General features: G+C 46.0%; 1 protein-coding gene across 3 annotated transcripts in view; it reads right to left on the bottom strand.

The window, feature by feature from the left end:
• Positions 1–387: 387 nt before the first annotated feature.
• The window catches only part of ANKFY1 (ankyrin repeat and FYVE domain containing 1), a 64502-nt gene continuing 52600 nt past the window's right edge, over positions 388–12289 (bottom strand). For all 3 annotated transcript variants that reach the window (XM_084751298.1, XM_084751299.1, XM_084751300.1), the window contains exons 17-25: positions 11748–11904; positions 10319–10519; positions 7759–7935; positions 6560–6707; positions 4975–5065; positions 4605–4729; positions 3374–3520; positions 1462–1552; positions 388–1013 (exon numbers count right to left, since the gene is read on the bottom strand). In XM_084751298.1, the coding sequence (XP_084607424.1) occupies positions 881–1013; positions 1462–1552; positions 3374–3520; positions 4605–4729; positions 4975–5065; positions 6560–6707; positions 7759–7935; positions 10319–10519; positions 11748–11904 (1270 nt within the window). In that variant the 3' untranslated portion in view covers positions 388–880. The remainder of the gene's footprint in view (positions 1014–1461; positions 1553–3373; positions 3521–4604; positions 4730–4974; positions 5066–6559; positions 6708–7758; positions 7936–10318; positions 10520–11747; positions 11905–12289) is intronic.

Below are 12289 nucleotides of genomic sequence, written 5' to 3'. Positions count from 1 at the left end.
TGCTGAGGTCCAGCCCAAGCTGGCCATCAGAACCACTGATAGACGGGTATGTGACGGTATTTTTGAACATGGATTTTTTAATTGGATTCACCAATGATGTAGCTCTAGAAAAAGTGCAGCACAATCAAAGTGCATTTCTTCCACCACTCAAGTGGCAGCGACTGAGGACTCCATAGACAGGATGCAGCAAGACGAGAGAATGAGACAGGTGCTAGGTGTCAAGCTGCCACTGCACTCTGACACCTGGCAGCATCAACATTGGTAAAGCTTTTAGTTGTTAAGGCCACAATTTTTCAGCTCTCATCTTTGAACCCTGTTTAGAAAGATTCCACCTTTTAAAAAGGGCAGCTCTCTAAAAATACAGCTTAGCTTAAAGAAAGAAAAGACTTGAGGGCAAGAGGTTCCTATTATATTTATGAAAACACTGTGCATTAAAGGCCATAGCCACTTAGAGCAGCCACCACCCTAGAGTAACCAGCTCTCATCTAGCAGCCGCTCTCTACTGTCAGGCTCTGCCTCTAGGTCAGCCCAGGCAGGAAGACTTTGAATTCTCAGAGATGCACGCTACACTACCGGAAAGGAGAATTGTCTCCAAGTGTCCTTGTTTGCTGCTAGCTGATTCCCATCACATTTGTCAATCAGTCCAGACTGGCCTGGTCCAACCAGCCAGACATTTAGTACAACAGACCACAGTCTGACACACTGACAGTCATACAAAATCATCTGCAATGGGGTCACACCATGGTCTGTAACTGTTCCAGTCTTCTGCCACAGGAAGACAACCACCAGCTCTTGCTCTGGGTAGGAGGCAGGCTGGTGAGTAGAGCAGCTGCTGGGGAGGTGCCAGGGGACGCTGGCCTGGACCTTCCTGGGGGCCTCACTAAGAGACTCCACCCAGAGTCAGTACATCAAAGCAAATGTTGCAAACCCGCACAGGCTTGTTCAGGTCAAACTTTATAATAGGAATCTCCTTGGTCGAGCATTTATGGCAGAGAAGACGGCCGCAGTGACGACTGTGGAGGCAAAGAAAGAATTATGAGAGGCACTGAAGAGAAGACTGTTCCCAAACAGCCAGCCAAGGCCAGTCTCTGACTGGCATCTGTGGCCAACCCTGACAACTACCAGCCAAGTCACACCAATTCATGCATACATTTTAGTTCGTAACAAAATACTAACTAGTAGGTTAAGCTAAAGCAACCATGAAGAAGTTCTACATCTTGTCATACAAGTTATACAGATGTCATCTTGCTGCCCAGTCCTTGGTGAACCTCAGCACCCAGGAAAGCCACAAGGCTTCTGCTTTCCCTGCTCTCCCTTCAGTGGGATCCGGATTGCTTCTACCATTTCCCCCGTCTTTTGCCCAGGAGAGGCTAAGGTCCTAAGGTTCATGGCCTGCCAAGGACAAGTATGAAAGTGACATCAGGTAAAGCTCCTCCCCTGCAAATGACTGTGCGGTCTTACCAGTGATGTTTGCGAGTTGTGACCCCAAACTTGGCAGTGCACTCGTAGCAGTTGGAGCCGTCACACCACGGCGGCTCCTTGGAGAGCATATCTGTAACACACAGGTGACGTGTTGATTACACAAGGCTCTTGCAGTAGGGCATGAAGCAGCAAGCTGCATTAGACTGCAGGAAAACAGTGTGACATTCCAACTGGTCAAGGGAAGCGTCACAGAGGAGCCTGGGGAAGCCACCCTTGCAGGCAAGCTGGGGCAGGAGGACACCCAGCTGGAGTTATGAGTCAGCAGCATGTGCAGGGTGGCATACAGAGAAGTCAGCAAAGAGGACACCACAGAGAAACTGGCAGGGGCTAAAGGGCTAGAAACACAATAGAGGCAACCAAGACCAAGGAAACAAGGAGGAAAAATCCATCAAGTTTGGGGACTGTCTGAACAACAAAAGAGAAAAAGGGATTCCAAGATATCTGGAGTGACTCAGCCAACAGAGTGATGGGCTGAGGAACTACAGAGAAGTTGAAGTAGTACTTCGTAAGTTGGCAGAGTGCTAGTACTCTGTACAGGGAAGGGTTGCAAATGGGTTGGTCACATGGAGCCAGCACTGCCACGGGCACCTATTGAGTGCTATAAAGGCTGACCAAGTGTATAGCGTAGGGAAAATTAAGACTACATATCAGCCAGGCGTAGTAGCATATGCCTTTAATCCCAGCACTTGGGAGGCAGAGGCAGATGGATCACTGTGAGTTTGAGCCTAGCCTGGTCTACAAAGCAAGTCCAGGACAGCCAAGGATACACATAGAAACCTTGTCTCAAAAAGCAAACCAAACAAAACAAAAACTACATCTCAACAGTACAAAGCTTTTGGGCCAGCGTGGTGGCAGATGCAGACAGATCGCTGTGAGTTTGAGGCCAGCCTGGTCTACAAAGTGAGTTCAGGACAGCCAAGGCTACACAGAGAAACCCTGTCTCAAAAAACCAAAAACCAAACCAAACCAAAAAACCCCAAATATATAGATAAGCAAGTTTATTATTAGCAGGACTGGAGAGATGGATCGGTGCTTTAGGACTCCAAATCCAGGGGGTATGACATATGACACCCTCTGGTCTCTTAAGGGCACCCCCACACATATATTCATATAAATTAAAAAAAAATTTTTTTTGAGACCAGACTGACTTTGAACTCATAGAGATCCACTTGCCTCTGCCTCCTACGTGCTGGGATTAACGGCTTGGGCCATCACCGCCTGTCTTTTTAAAAATCCGAATGGGTGTTTTGCCTGCATGTATGTACACTACATGTGTGCAGTGCCAACAGAGGCTGGAAGAGGGTATTGGATTCTTATGTGGGAACAGAATCCAGGTCTCTGGAGCCCTAGCCTTTGCCTCTTGACCTTGCTGCTGGGACTGATTATACTTGCCATTATCACACTCAGCTGAGGACATTCTGAATCTTGCTACCATCTCAAAAGGCATAAGAATACACAAGTAAGAATCAAGGGTTAAGGGCTGGAGAAATGGCTCAGTATCACCCCTAACTCCAGTTCCAGGAGACCTAATACCTTCTGACCTCCAAGGCACCAAGCGTTCATATGGTGTACACAGATACATGCAGCAAAACACTCACACAAATAAAATGTCTTTTAAAAGTCCTAAATAAATAAAACCAGCCAGAAGACATAGTCAGTATGACCAGCTGAGAGCTTATGGGCTTCTAACGTTTAGGGGAAGTGGGAAAATGACAGGAAGGTCAAACACTCTAAAGAGAGGCCTTTCCCCTTTCACAGAAATTGCTTTACATGGTCCCCGGAAATAGCATGTTGAGATCAGAGTAATTACAAGATTTAAAGAGCACCAACACTTGCATAATCACAATTATAATTGTGCTTGTAGAGGAGGTGCAGAGGGTGTGCCACTTACCTAATAATCTAAACAAGAGCTGCTTAGTGGCAACCTGGTAGTTGAAAATGTTGACCCCTTGGTTATTATTCACCCCAAGGCGAACCCCAGACCGGACGATGGCACGACACAAGTTGGCATTCCCTTTCATGTATGCTAACAGCAGCACTAGAAAACAGAATCACAGGTAAGGCTGGTCTAGCCAGCTACTGCCAAAGGGCAGGCAGAGCAGAACACTGGCAGGACACTGGTTAGTAAAGGAGTTTGAAGTGCTTAAGAAATCCATGGTGAACCTGGACTGTCTTCTAAAAAAGGGTCCAGGCAGAAGCCAGGTGATTTCAGAATTGCACACACTTTCCCACCTTGAGGTCTGTATAAAGGAACTGTATAAAGGCAGGGACTCAACACGGGGGAAAAAACACTTTTCTCAGTTGTCTTCCCCAGTCAAAAATCCCTACTTTTACCAGAGTTCTTGCAATGTAACTAAATAAAAGACTTGTGATTGCAGTATATAAAGAGAAACAAAAGTCAGTACAGGGAACATGTTCCAGAATGTTCTTCCACCCAAAGGAGCCTCTCTCTTCTGAAGTGCTGGCCCAGCAGAAGCCAGGTTCTGACCTGGCTATCCTATTCTTCCCTACCAAGTCACAGCCAGTAGCAGTTCCCTTACCAGACACGTCACTGAATTTTTAACTCAAAATGATGCAGTAGCATGAGGGCTCTTAACCCCTCCATCAAACGAGAACACAGGAGTGTGAGGCTAAGGCTTATCCAGCCACCTTACTACAAGGTAACACAATGAGCCACTTGAGCCTAAGCCTCCATGAGTCAGAACCCTGGACAAGTCTCTTCCTACCTGCCTCTTAAGCTGCAGCCTGGGCGGTGGTGGTGCTCCTGAAGTAGACTGGTTATAAAATTATGTCAAAAGCCCACGAAAGTGAGCGACTGGAGAGGCCTGCATTGTTCTTTGCAAGAAGGCGCTAGGTAAGACTTGCCACTTACTCCAAGCATGTCCCAGGTATTGAAGCATACATACAGGTACTGGAGCCCTGATCCTGGTTACATCTTACAGCTACTGACATGGGAGCACGGAAGGGTCCTGGCTCACTGAATAAAAGGCAGATGAGGGCAAGCACAACAAATGTGAAGGTCTACTCGGTCACAGCTATGTGTGGTTCTAGAATATTGAAAGCACTTCAGACGTCAGACACCAAATTCCATGGATGCTGAGTCAGACACCATATTTACATACCTGTGTTGCCTTCTGCATCTGGTTTGTCCAGAGGATACTCAGGCATGCACTCTAAGAAGAGATCAAAGATGGCTGCTGCATTCTCTTTGCCATACTGTCCCAGAATGTGTAGTGGTGACTGGCCTCTGATGAAATGAGTTGCAAAGGTTAGACACGTACGTTGTCTGTCATAAATGTCACACAAAAGAAAGAATTTTCTGAATTCTGTGATTTTAAGTAAATCTAAAAGACATGCAATAGACCATGAAAGTTTTCTAAATAGTACTTATTACAAAATCCAAAAAAGCTACTCAGGTCCATCTGGGGCTTCGAGAAGCAGTGGGCAAGGTCACAGGGACACTGTCCTATGCTTGGGAGCAGACACACTCACCTCAGATTAAAGGCCTCAGCATCCACTGTGCACTCTGTCAGAAGAGCCCGGATATTGTTGAGCCGACCATGCATGACCGCAAGATGAAGAGCTGGGAAGCAAATCAAATCCTCTTTCTGTGCAAGTTCAGAAGCACAGGCAGAAAGCTCTCTCCTCCTCACCCCATCTAAATGTGCTCAGTCACAGCACTGACCAGCCAAGTGCAGAGCCATCCTCTCAGATCTCCTAGCCTCCCCACCATGAGCAATCTCACGAGCCTTGCTTTCTCTGCTGGTAGTTTCAAAATGAGATTTAATGGCTCTGTCTCTCACTGTGGTTTGAGTAAGAAAAAATGATCCATATGGGATCACATATATGAATATTTGGTCCCCAATTTGTGCAACTGTTTAGGAAGGATTAGAAGGCACATGTGGCCTTGTTGGAAGACGTGTCATTGAGGGTGAGGTTTGAGGCTCAGGAGCCCATGTCCATTCCCAGTTAGCTCTCTAGTTAACGCTCTCTTTGGTGCTGTTCGTTGGGTTGTCTCTCTGCCTCATGATTAGCTTAGATGTAAGCTCTCAGCTACTGCTCCAACACCATGCTTGCCTGCCTGTTCCCAGGCTCCCTGCATGATGGTCAGGGTGCTTTGTCAGAGCAGTAGAAAAGTAAGTCAGATATATATATATTTTTTTAAGGGGCCACGTGGATCGGTATGTAAAGGCACTTGCTACCAAGCTGGAAGACCTAAATTTTAAACTGTTTTGTTTTGTTTTCTGAGACAGGGTTTTTCTGTGTAACTCTGGCTGTATGGACTCACTTTGTACACAAGGCTGGCCTCGAACCCACAGTTATCCGCTTGCCTCTGCCTCCCGAGTGCTGGGATTAAAGGTGTGCACCACCATGCCTGGCTTAAAAATTGTTGTTATTGTTAATTTATTTTTATTACTTATATGATATTCTGCCCACATGTGTGCCTGCACTCCAGGAAAGGGCACCAAATCTCATTATAGATGGTTGTGAGCCACCATGTTGTTGCTGGAAATTGAACTCAGGACCTTTGGAAGAACAGACAGTGCTCTTAACCTCTGAGCCATCTCTCCAGCTCCCCTGAAGACCTAAATTTAATCTTCAGGATCCACATGTATGAAAAGGTTGACTCCTGTAAACTATCCTCTAGGAACACACATAAAAAAGCAAACCAAGTCACTGGTTCAGAAGTTGAGATACTGCTCTTGGAGAGGACCTTATTAGTTCAATTCCTGTCACCCAAGTCAGGCAACTCAGTCCAGTTTTGGAGGTTCTAATCCTCTGGCCTCTGAGGACACCAGCACTCATGTGCATATTCCCCTACACAGACATAATGTAAAATAATTAAAAAGTCTTCTTTAAAAGTGTTGTTACAATCCCAACCACTTTAGATTACCAGAGTTGAGATCAAATTGGGAAGCTGCTCAGTGACAGGATGGGTGTGCTGCCTATCCAGAGCTCTGTTCCTGTACAAGTCAACTTTCCTGAGGGGTCAGACCCAAGGCTGCAGCATAACCCCACTGTGGAGTAGGACTTCCCAAGACACAACACTGTACATAAAGTGTTGCCTAGGAATTACCGTTATTTCCGTTCTCATCAACAGCAGCAAAGTCCACTCCATTCTCTAGGAGGACTGAGCAGATGGTGGGCAGGTCCTGCTGGGCAGCAAGATGGAGCGCAGTCTGACGATGCTTAGTTAATTCATTCACCTTGGCTCCTGCAAGAAGCTGTTAAAGTTCATTACTCAATTAGCCTCTCCCATGATTTAAGGCCCCATTAGCAGGGCCAAGTCTACAGGGCTTCTCTATTTTTTTTTTCCCCACCAGAGCTGAGAACCGAACCCAGGGCCTTGCGCTCTACCACTGAGCTAACTCCCCAATGCCCTCTATTTTTTTTTAAAGATTTATTTCTTTTTTATTTATACAGTATCCTGCCTGCATGTCAATCTAACCTCCTGTCAGAGCATGAATGCATGAGGATCTTGCATGTCTTCTCCTAAGACAAACATGACAAACCTGTGCCAAAGGCAAATTATCTACTAATGTGTTCAATGGCTATCCCTTATGACACAGGACTTCTAAGACATTCGTATAGTAAAACTGCAAAGTAATGCAATGATATTATTCACTGTACTACATTAAGAATGTCCATACTGCTTATAATTCTCAAATTTCAAACAAACTCTCTTATCTACAATACTGACATATGCCAGGCATGGTGGCACACGTAATCCCAGCACTCAGGGAGGCCGATACAGGCAGATCTCTGTGAGTTCAAGGTCAGCCTGGTCTATAGAGCAAGTTCCAGGACACCCAAGGCAGTGAAGCCCTGTCTCAAAAAACCAAAGGGGGAAAAATTCTCACCTAATCTGGGCATGGTGGAACTTGGGAGGGAGAGGCAGAGGCAAGTGGATTTGAGTTATTCTGAGGCCGGCTTAATTCTGCATAGAGTTCCAGTTTATCCAGGTGGGGAAGAAAGGACAGAAAAGGGGTTGGGGGGTGGTTAGGAAGGAGGGAAAGTCTCAGCTGTGTGCCTGACAGCAGGCAGACAATACAGCTGACCTCCAGTCCTTTTCTGTTGTTTGTCAAGTCTTCCTTGGCCCTCCCTATCTCTAGGTCTACTTTGGGCACATCCACCAGGGTTGGACACACTTGTCTTCTTGGGTAGACTGGTGTAATTCCCAGATTGATGGCCTTTTGTTGACAATAGCTTTGAGGACAACTTCTGTACATACCCTAAAGCATGCTTGCTTGGTTTTGTACGCTTCCTGTGGCTTACCAGATTTCGGACAATGATCTCCGAACCTGCCTGAACAGCAAGGTGCAGAGGGGTCAACTTGGAAGCATCCTGGACTCTGGAGTTCACATTGGCCTGGACACTGATCAGGAACAAGACACTTTCGATGTCAGAATTCTGAACAGCCACATGAAGAAAATTCCGACCTTTATTATCTACCTATGGCAACAAATAAATAAAAGCCACACTGTATTAGCCATAAAGGACGGATCCTCTTGAATGCCCCCAAGCTGACCAGACTGCTGAGGAGGTCTCTCCTGAGCTCTAGAGCTTCAAGAGTAAATGCCACCCGCCACCAACACAACTACATGCACACATGCATGTGGTTAGGAGAAGGGAGCCACTGCCCTAGCACTCCTACAGTAGGAACTGGACATGGAAAGCTGGAAGACAGTTGGAAGGCACTTGAGTAGCGGGCTGCTCAGGAAGAAGCAAATGTGATGATTAAGCTGTAAGGCCTCTGCTTTGGCCAAACTAGATCCCCATCTCATCCCAGAGCAGCCGAACAGGCTTCAGAAGGTTCCTTAAACTTCAGAGTAACACATGGAAGGAAGCCAGCAACATGAGAGACAAACATGAAGGAGCCAGAAGCTTCCTCAAATCAAACCCCAGTATGTACAGGAATTATCAGGACACCACTAGAACCAGTGCTCAAAGGAGGACAACATGCTTGGCACTGTGTACTACCACGCACATCTGCTGTGTGCTGGGGTAAGTAAAGTCTACAGGACTCAGATCAGTAGTGCCAGTTTCATACTAGATGGAGAAGAAACCTGAGAGGTCTGTCCATACTCAGGACTGCTGTACACTCAGTCTGAGCATGGGCAAAATTAAAGTTATACATCCAGTCACACTTAGAAAAGTGAGGTAAGGCACCAAAGCCTGTGTTAGCAAGCAGGCATCTTCGTGTCAGGACTGCATTTCATTCAGGCCCCACATCTTATTTCATCCATAAATGGCTACTTCTAAATCTTGGCAATTTTTTAAAAAAGATTTATTTATTATTATGTATACAGTGCTCTGGCCACACGTTCACCTGCAGGCCAGAAGAGGGCATCAGATCACATTATAGATGGCTGTGAGCCACTATGTTGAACTCAGGATCTCTGAGCCAGAAGAATGTTAACTCAGAACATGGCTGTTCTGGCAAGAGATCACATCCCAAGATGTAGGTCTGTGTGATCCGGGTGGAACACAAACATATCTTTAATCTAGGAGACAGAGGCAAGCAGATCTGAGTTCAAGGCCAGCCTGGCATATAGCAAGTATCAGGTAAAGCAAAGCTTAGATCCAGGAATGGTGATACATGCCTTTAATCCCAAACAAAAGTAAAGTTAGTTTGTAGAAGGAAGCACCCATGTTTGAAAGTGATGTCTAATTGAGTGGCAGAAAAGAATTTGACAGAATTGGATTCGTCCAACTCTCACAAGAAGAGAGAAGAAAGGGAAGCTACTTAAGAGGCAGTTTACAGAGCGAGGGGCAGTTTTACCAGGACAGTAATAGAGAGATGGGGTGTAGAGAGAGAAAGAAAACTCAGGTGAAGATGAAATGAGCCAGAAAATAAGAAGCCAGAAGATTAGAGCAGATGGCTGAGTTAGTTTGAGGTCAAGCAGAGCAATTCAGGGCCGAGAGAGAAGCCAGATTAAATAAATCAGCTGGGAGAAGAGTTTGAGCCGGAACAGCTGAGTTGAACCAGCCAGCCCAGAGCTCAGAAAGAACTAGTAAGGGTGAGCTCATTAAGCAGTAAGCTCAGAGGCTGAAAACATTCTAGGTCTAGGTTAGATTGCATGGAGGCTAGGAACTTCCCAGACTAGGTCTAGGTTGGCAAAAGGAGGCAGTAACCCTCCCAGAAGACAATTGAGCCAGGAGAAGAAATAACTTTTACAACCACACATCAGACATTATCATTATTTCCCCCACACTGTGACAGATAAACAAGCTGCAACCAGGATTTAGCAGATGATAAAGAAATGGCAAAAAACAAGGAAAATGCACATGCTAAGTAATAATGTCCCTAAAACACTCAAAGTTGTCCAACATCACAAAGTACCTCAGATTCAAAATTGTATTTTAGAGACATTCAACATTAGAGCATCCAGCAAATGCACAGAGCTCAGCTGCACACCCATAGAATGCTAATGCCAGACATTCATCTGAGCTCCCTCCCCAGCCACGTTTACAGCAGGGAGCATAGTCATGCCTCAGCCAGCAGACACAGGGCACCAGAACAGCTAAATTTTCAGAAAAGGGGAGTTTAATGTCTTTCCCCCCCCCCCCCCTTTTTCTTTTTCCAAGGAGGGTTTCTCTGTGTAGCCTTGGCCGTCCTGGACTTGCTTTGTAGACCAGGCTAGCCTTTAATTCACAGAGCTCTGCCTGTCTCGCCCTCCCTGGGGGCTGGATTACAGATGTGTGCTACCACGCCTGGTGTGGGGAGTTTAATTTAAAAAGAAGTATCTTTGTGTAGAAGGACTGTCTAGTTAGTGGCGTCTGATTAGTCACAATATGGAGAGTTCTGCTGTGGTGAGTGATGCTGGCTACTGACCTGCTCGGCAGCCCCACACTCCCGTTTTAGAATAGCCTCAGCTGCCTTGTTGTTCTTGTAAGTCATAGCGCAGGCAAAAGGTGTCAGTCCTTGTCTGTCTCGTACACTCAACTCAATGTTAGGGTGGGAGATCAACAGCTGAATGATGACGCTGTGCTGGTTGCTGATGGCCACATGGACAGGTGTTCTTCCTTCTGCGTCCTATGGAGACAAGGCACAAATTCTCATGTCTAATTGAAAGATGGAACTCCAGAACAATAAGAAGGGAGTTAACTTTTAACATACACTTTAGTTATGAGATCCTGTGTTTGAAATGAATTTTTATTTATTTTTTATTTACTTATTTTTTGACACGGAGAAGTTTACTATATGAGCAAGGGGGAAGAAGAAAGAAGGGTGTCAGAGAGAAAGAGAGAGAGAGACAGAGAGAGACAGAGGAAGAGAGAAGAAAGAGGTAAGAGAGCTGAAATCAACTTATAAAGAGACAAAACATAAAGATGACTAGAAGCTTTTCTCTACCACAGTATTCCAGTGACCACAAGAGCCTAGCATCGTTTCAAGAAGAGCTACAGTCATCCTCAGGTCTCATTTACACAACTCAGTGTAAATCTCTGCAGCTTTCTAGAGCTGGGGAAATGCCTCAGACAGTAAAGTATTTGCTTCACAAACATTATAACTGGGGCATGATCCTCACAACCCATGTAAGGGTGGGTTGTAACTCCACTGTTGGGGAGGGGAAGACAGGTAGATTCTGGGGATAAATGGCCAGGCAGCCTGGCTGTCCATGTCCCAGCCCAATTTGAGACCCTCTCTTAAAAATAAGGCGGGGCTGCATCAGGAATTAAGAGGACTGGCTGCTCTTTCATAGGATCCAGTTCAGTCTTCAGTCAGTACCCACAAGTAATCTTTAACTTGTTTCAGGGTGTTGTGCCCGTTTCTGGTCTCTTCTGTTACCAGGCACATATGTGGTACACATATGTACATGCTGACAAAAACTCATAAACATAGAATAAAACATAGATCTTTAAAAAATATACTAGGTTGACAGTGCCTAAATAAGAACACCCAAGGCATGCACATTCTCGGGCAACTGCCCCCGCCCCCAAACCCCGGGGTGTGAATGCTGAAGAACAATAATGAGCTAATGCTAACTGTCCTCAGTGTGAGACCACCCCGAATATGTTTGGATATCTAAAAGGGGAACTAAGAGGCAAGGTACAACAGATAAAGCAAGCTTCTTTATGATGAAGAGAACCTGAAATCAGTTCAATCACCAGACAGGCTATATGACCCAGAAAGTCACATTATCTGCCTATTACAGCCTGGCATGTGGTAACACCGAAGTCTAGAACCAGTGAACGTACAAAGTCCCTTGCCACAAGAGAAGATCCCTCTAGCTCACCTCCCCAGAAAAGAAAAACTATCATACCTGTGCATTGACATTAGCACCAAACTCCAAAAGACACTGCACCGTCTCTTCTAGCCCCCATGAGGCTGCCAAATGAAGGGGGGTCTGCCCATCCCTTGCCTCCTCTTCTCCTTCACCATCAGTTCCTGGTTGTCTGGGACTGTTCACGTCACAGCCACTAAAGGAGGGAAACATGCAGTCACCCTCTACCTTTCTCAGCAGCATGTGCTAGAAAGCAGCAGCTTCATCCCTCTACCACCAAAGCCAGCACTGCCACGTTCTGCCAGCCCTGGTGCTCAGCATCAATCTCTAGGGCCTGGGTGCCACTGACTCTTGCAGTTGGTCTTGGGGCAACCTGGGAATCAGAACTGCTGCAGGCTCCCTAGGGATAGGTACATATTTAGACTTTGAAAAGCACCATTTGAAAAGTTTCCCAGATTACCTTGCCTCCTCATATCCCACTCTCTAAGAGGGCTATGAGCCTTTTATGGTTCACATGTCATGGTGGGGCCTGTGGTGGAGTCCATATGGTCTCCTCTACCCTAACCTCCAAACGTGACAGT

This window comes from Acomys minous, assembly GCF_964271855.1.
Source record: "Acomys minous genome assembly, chromosome: 12".
NCBI classification, from domain to species: Eukaryota; Metazoa; Chordata; class Mammalia; order Rodentia; family Muridae; genus Acomys; species Acomys minous.
Note: the sequence above shows the minus strand (reverse complement) of the source record. Positions and strands in the feature narration are given on the sequence as shown.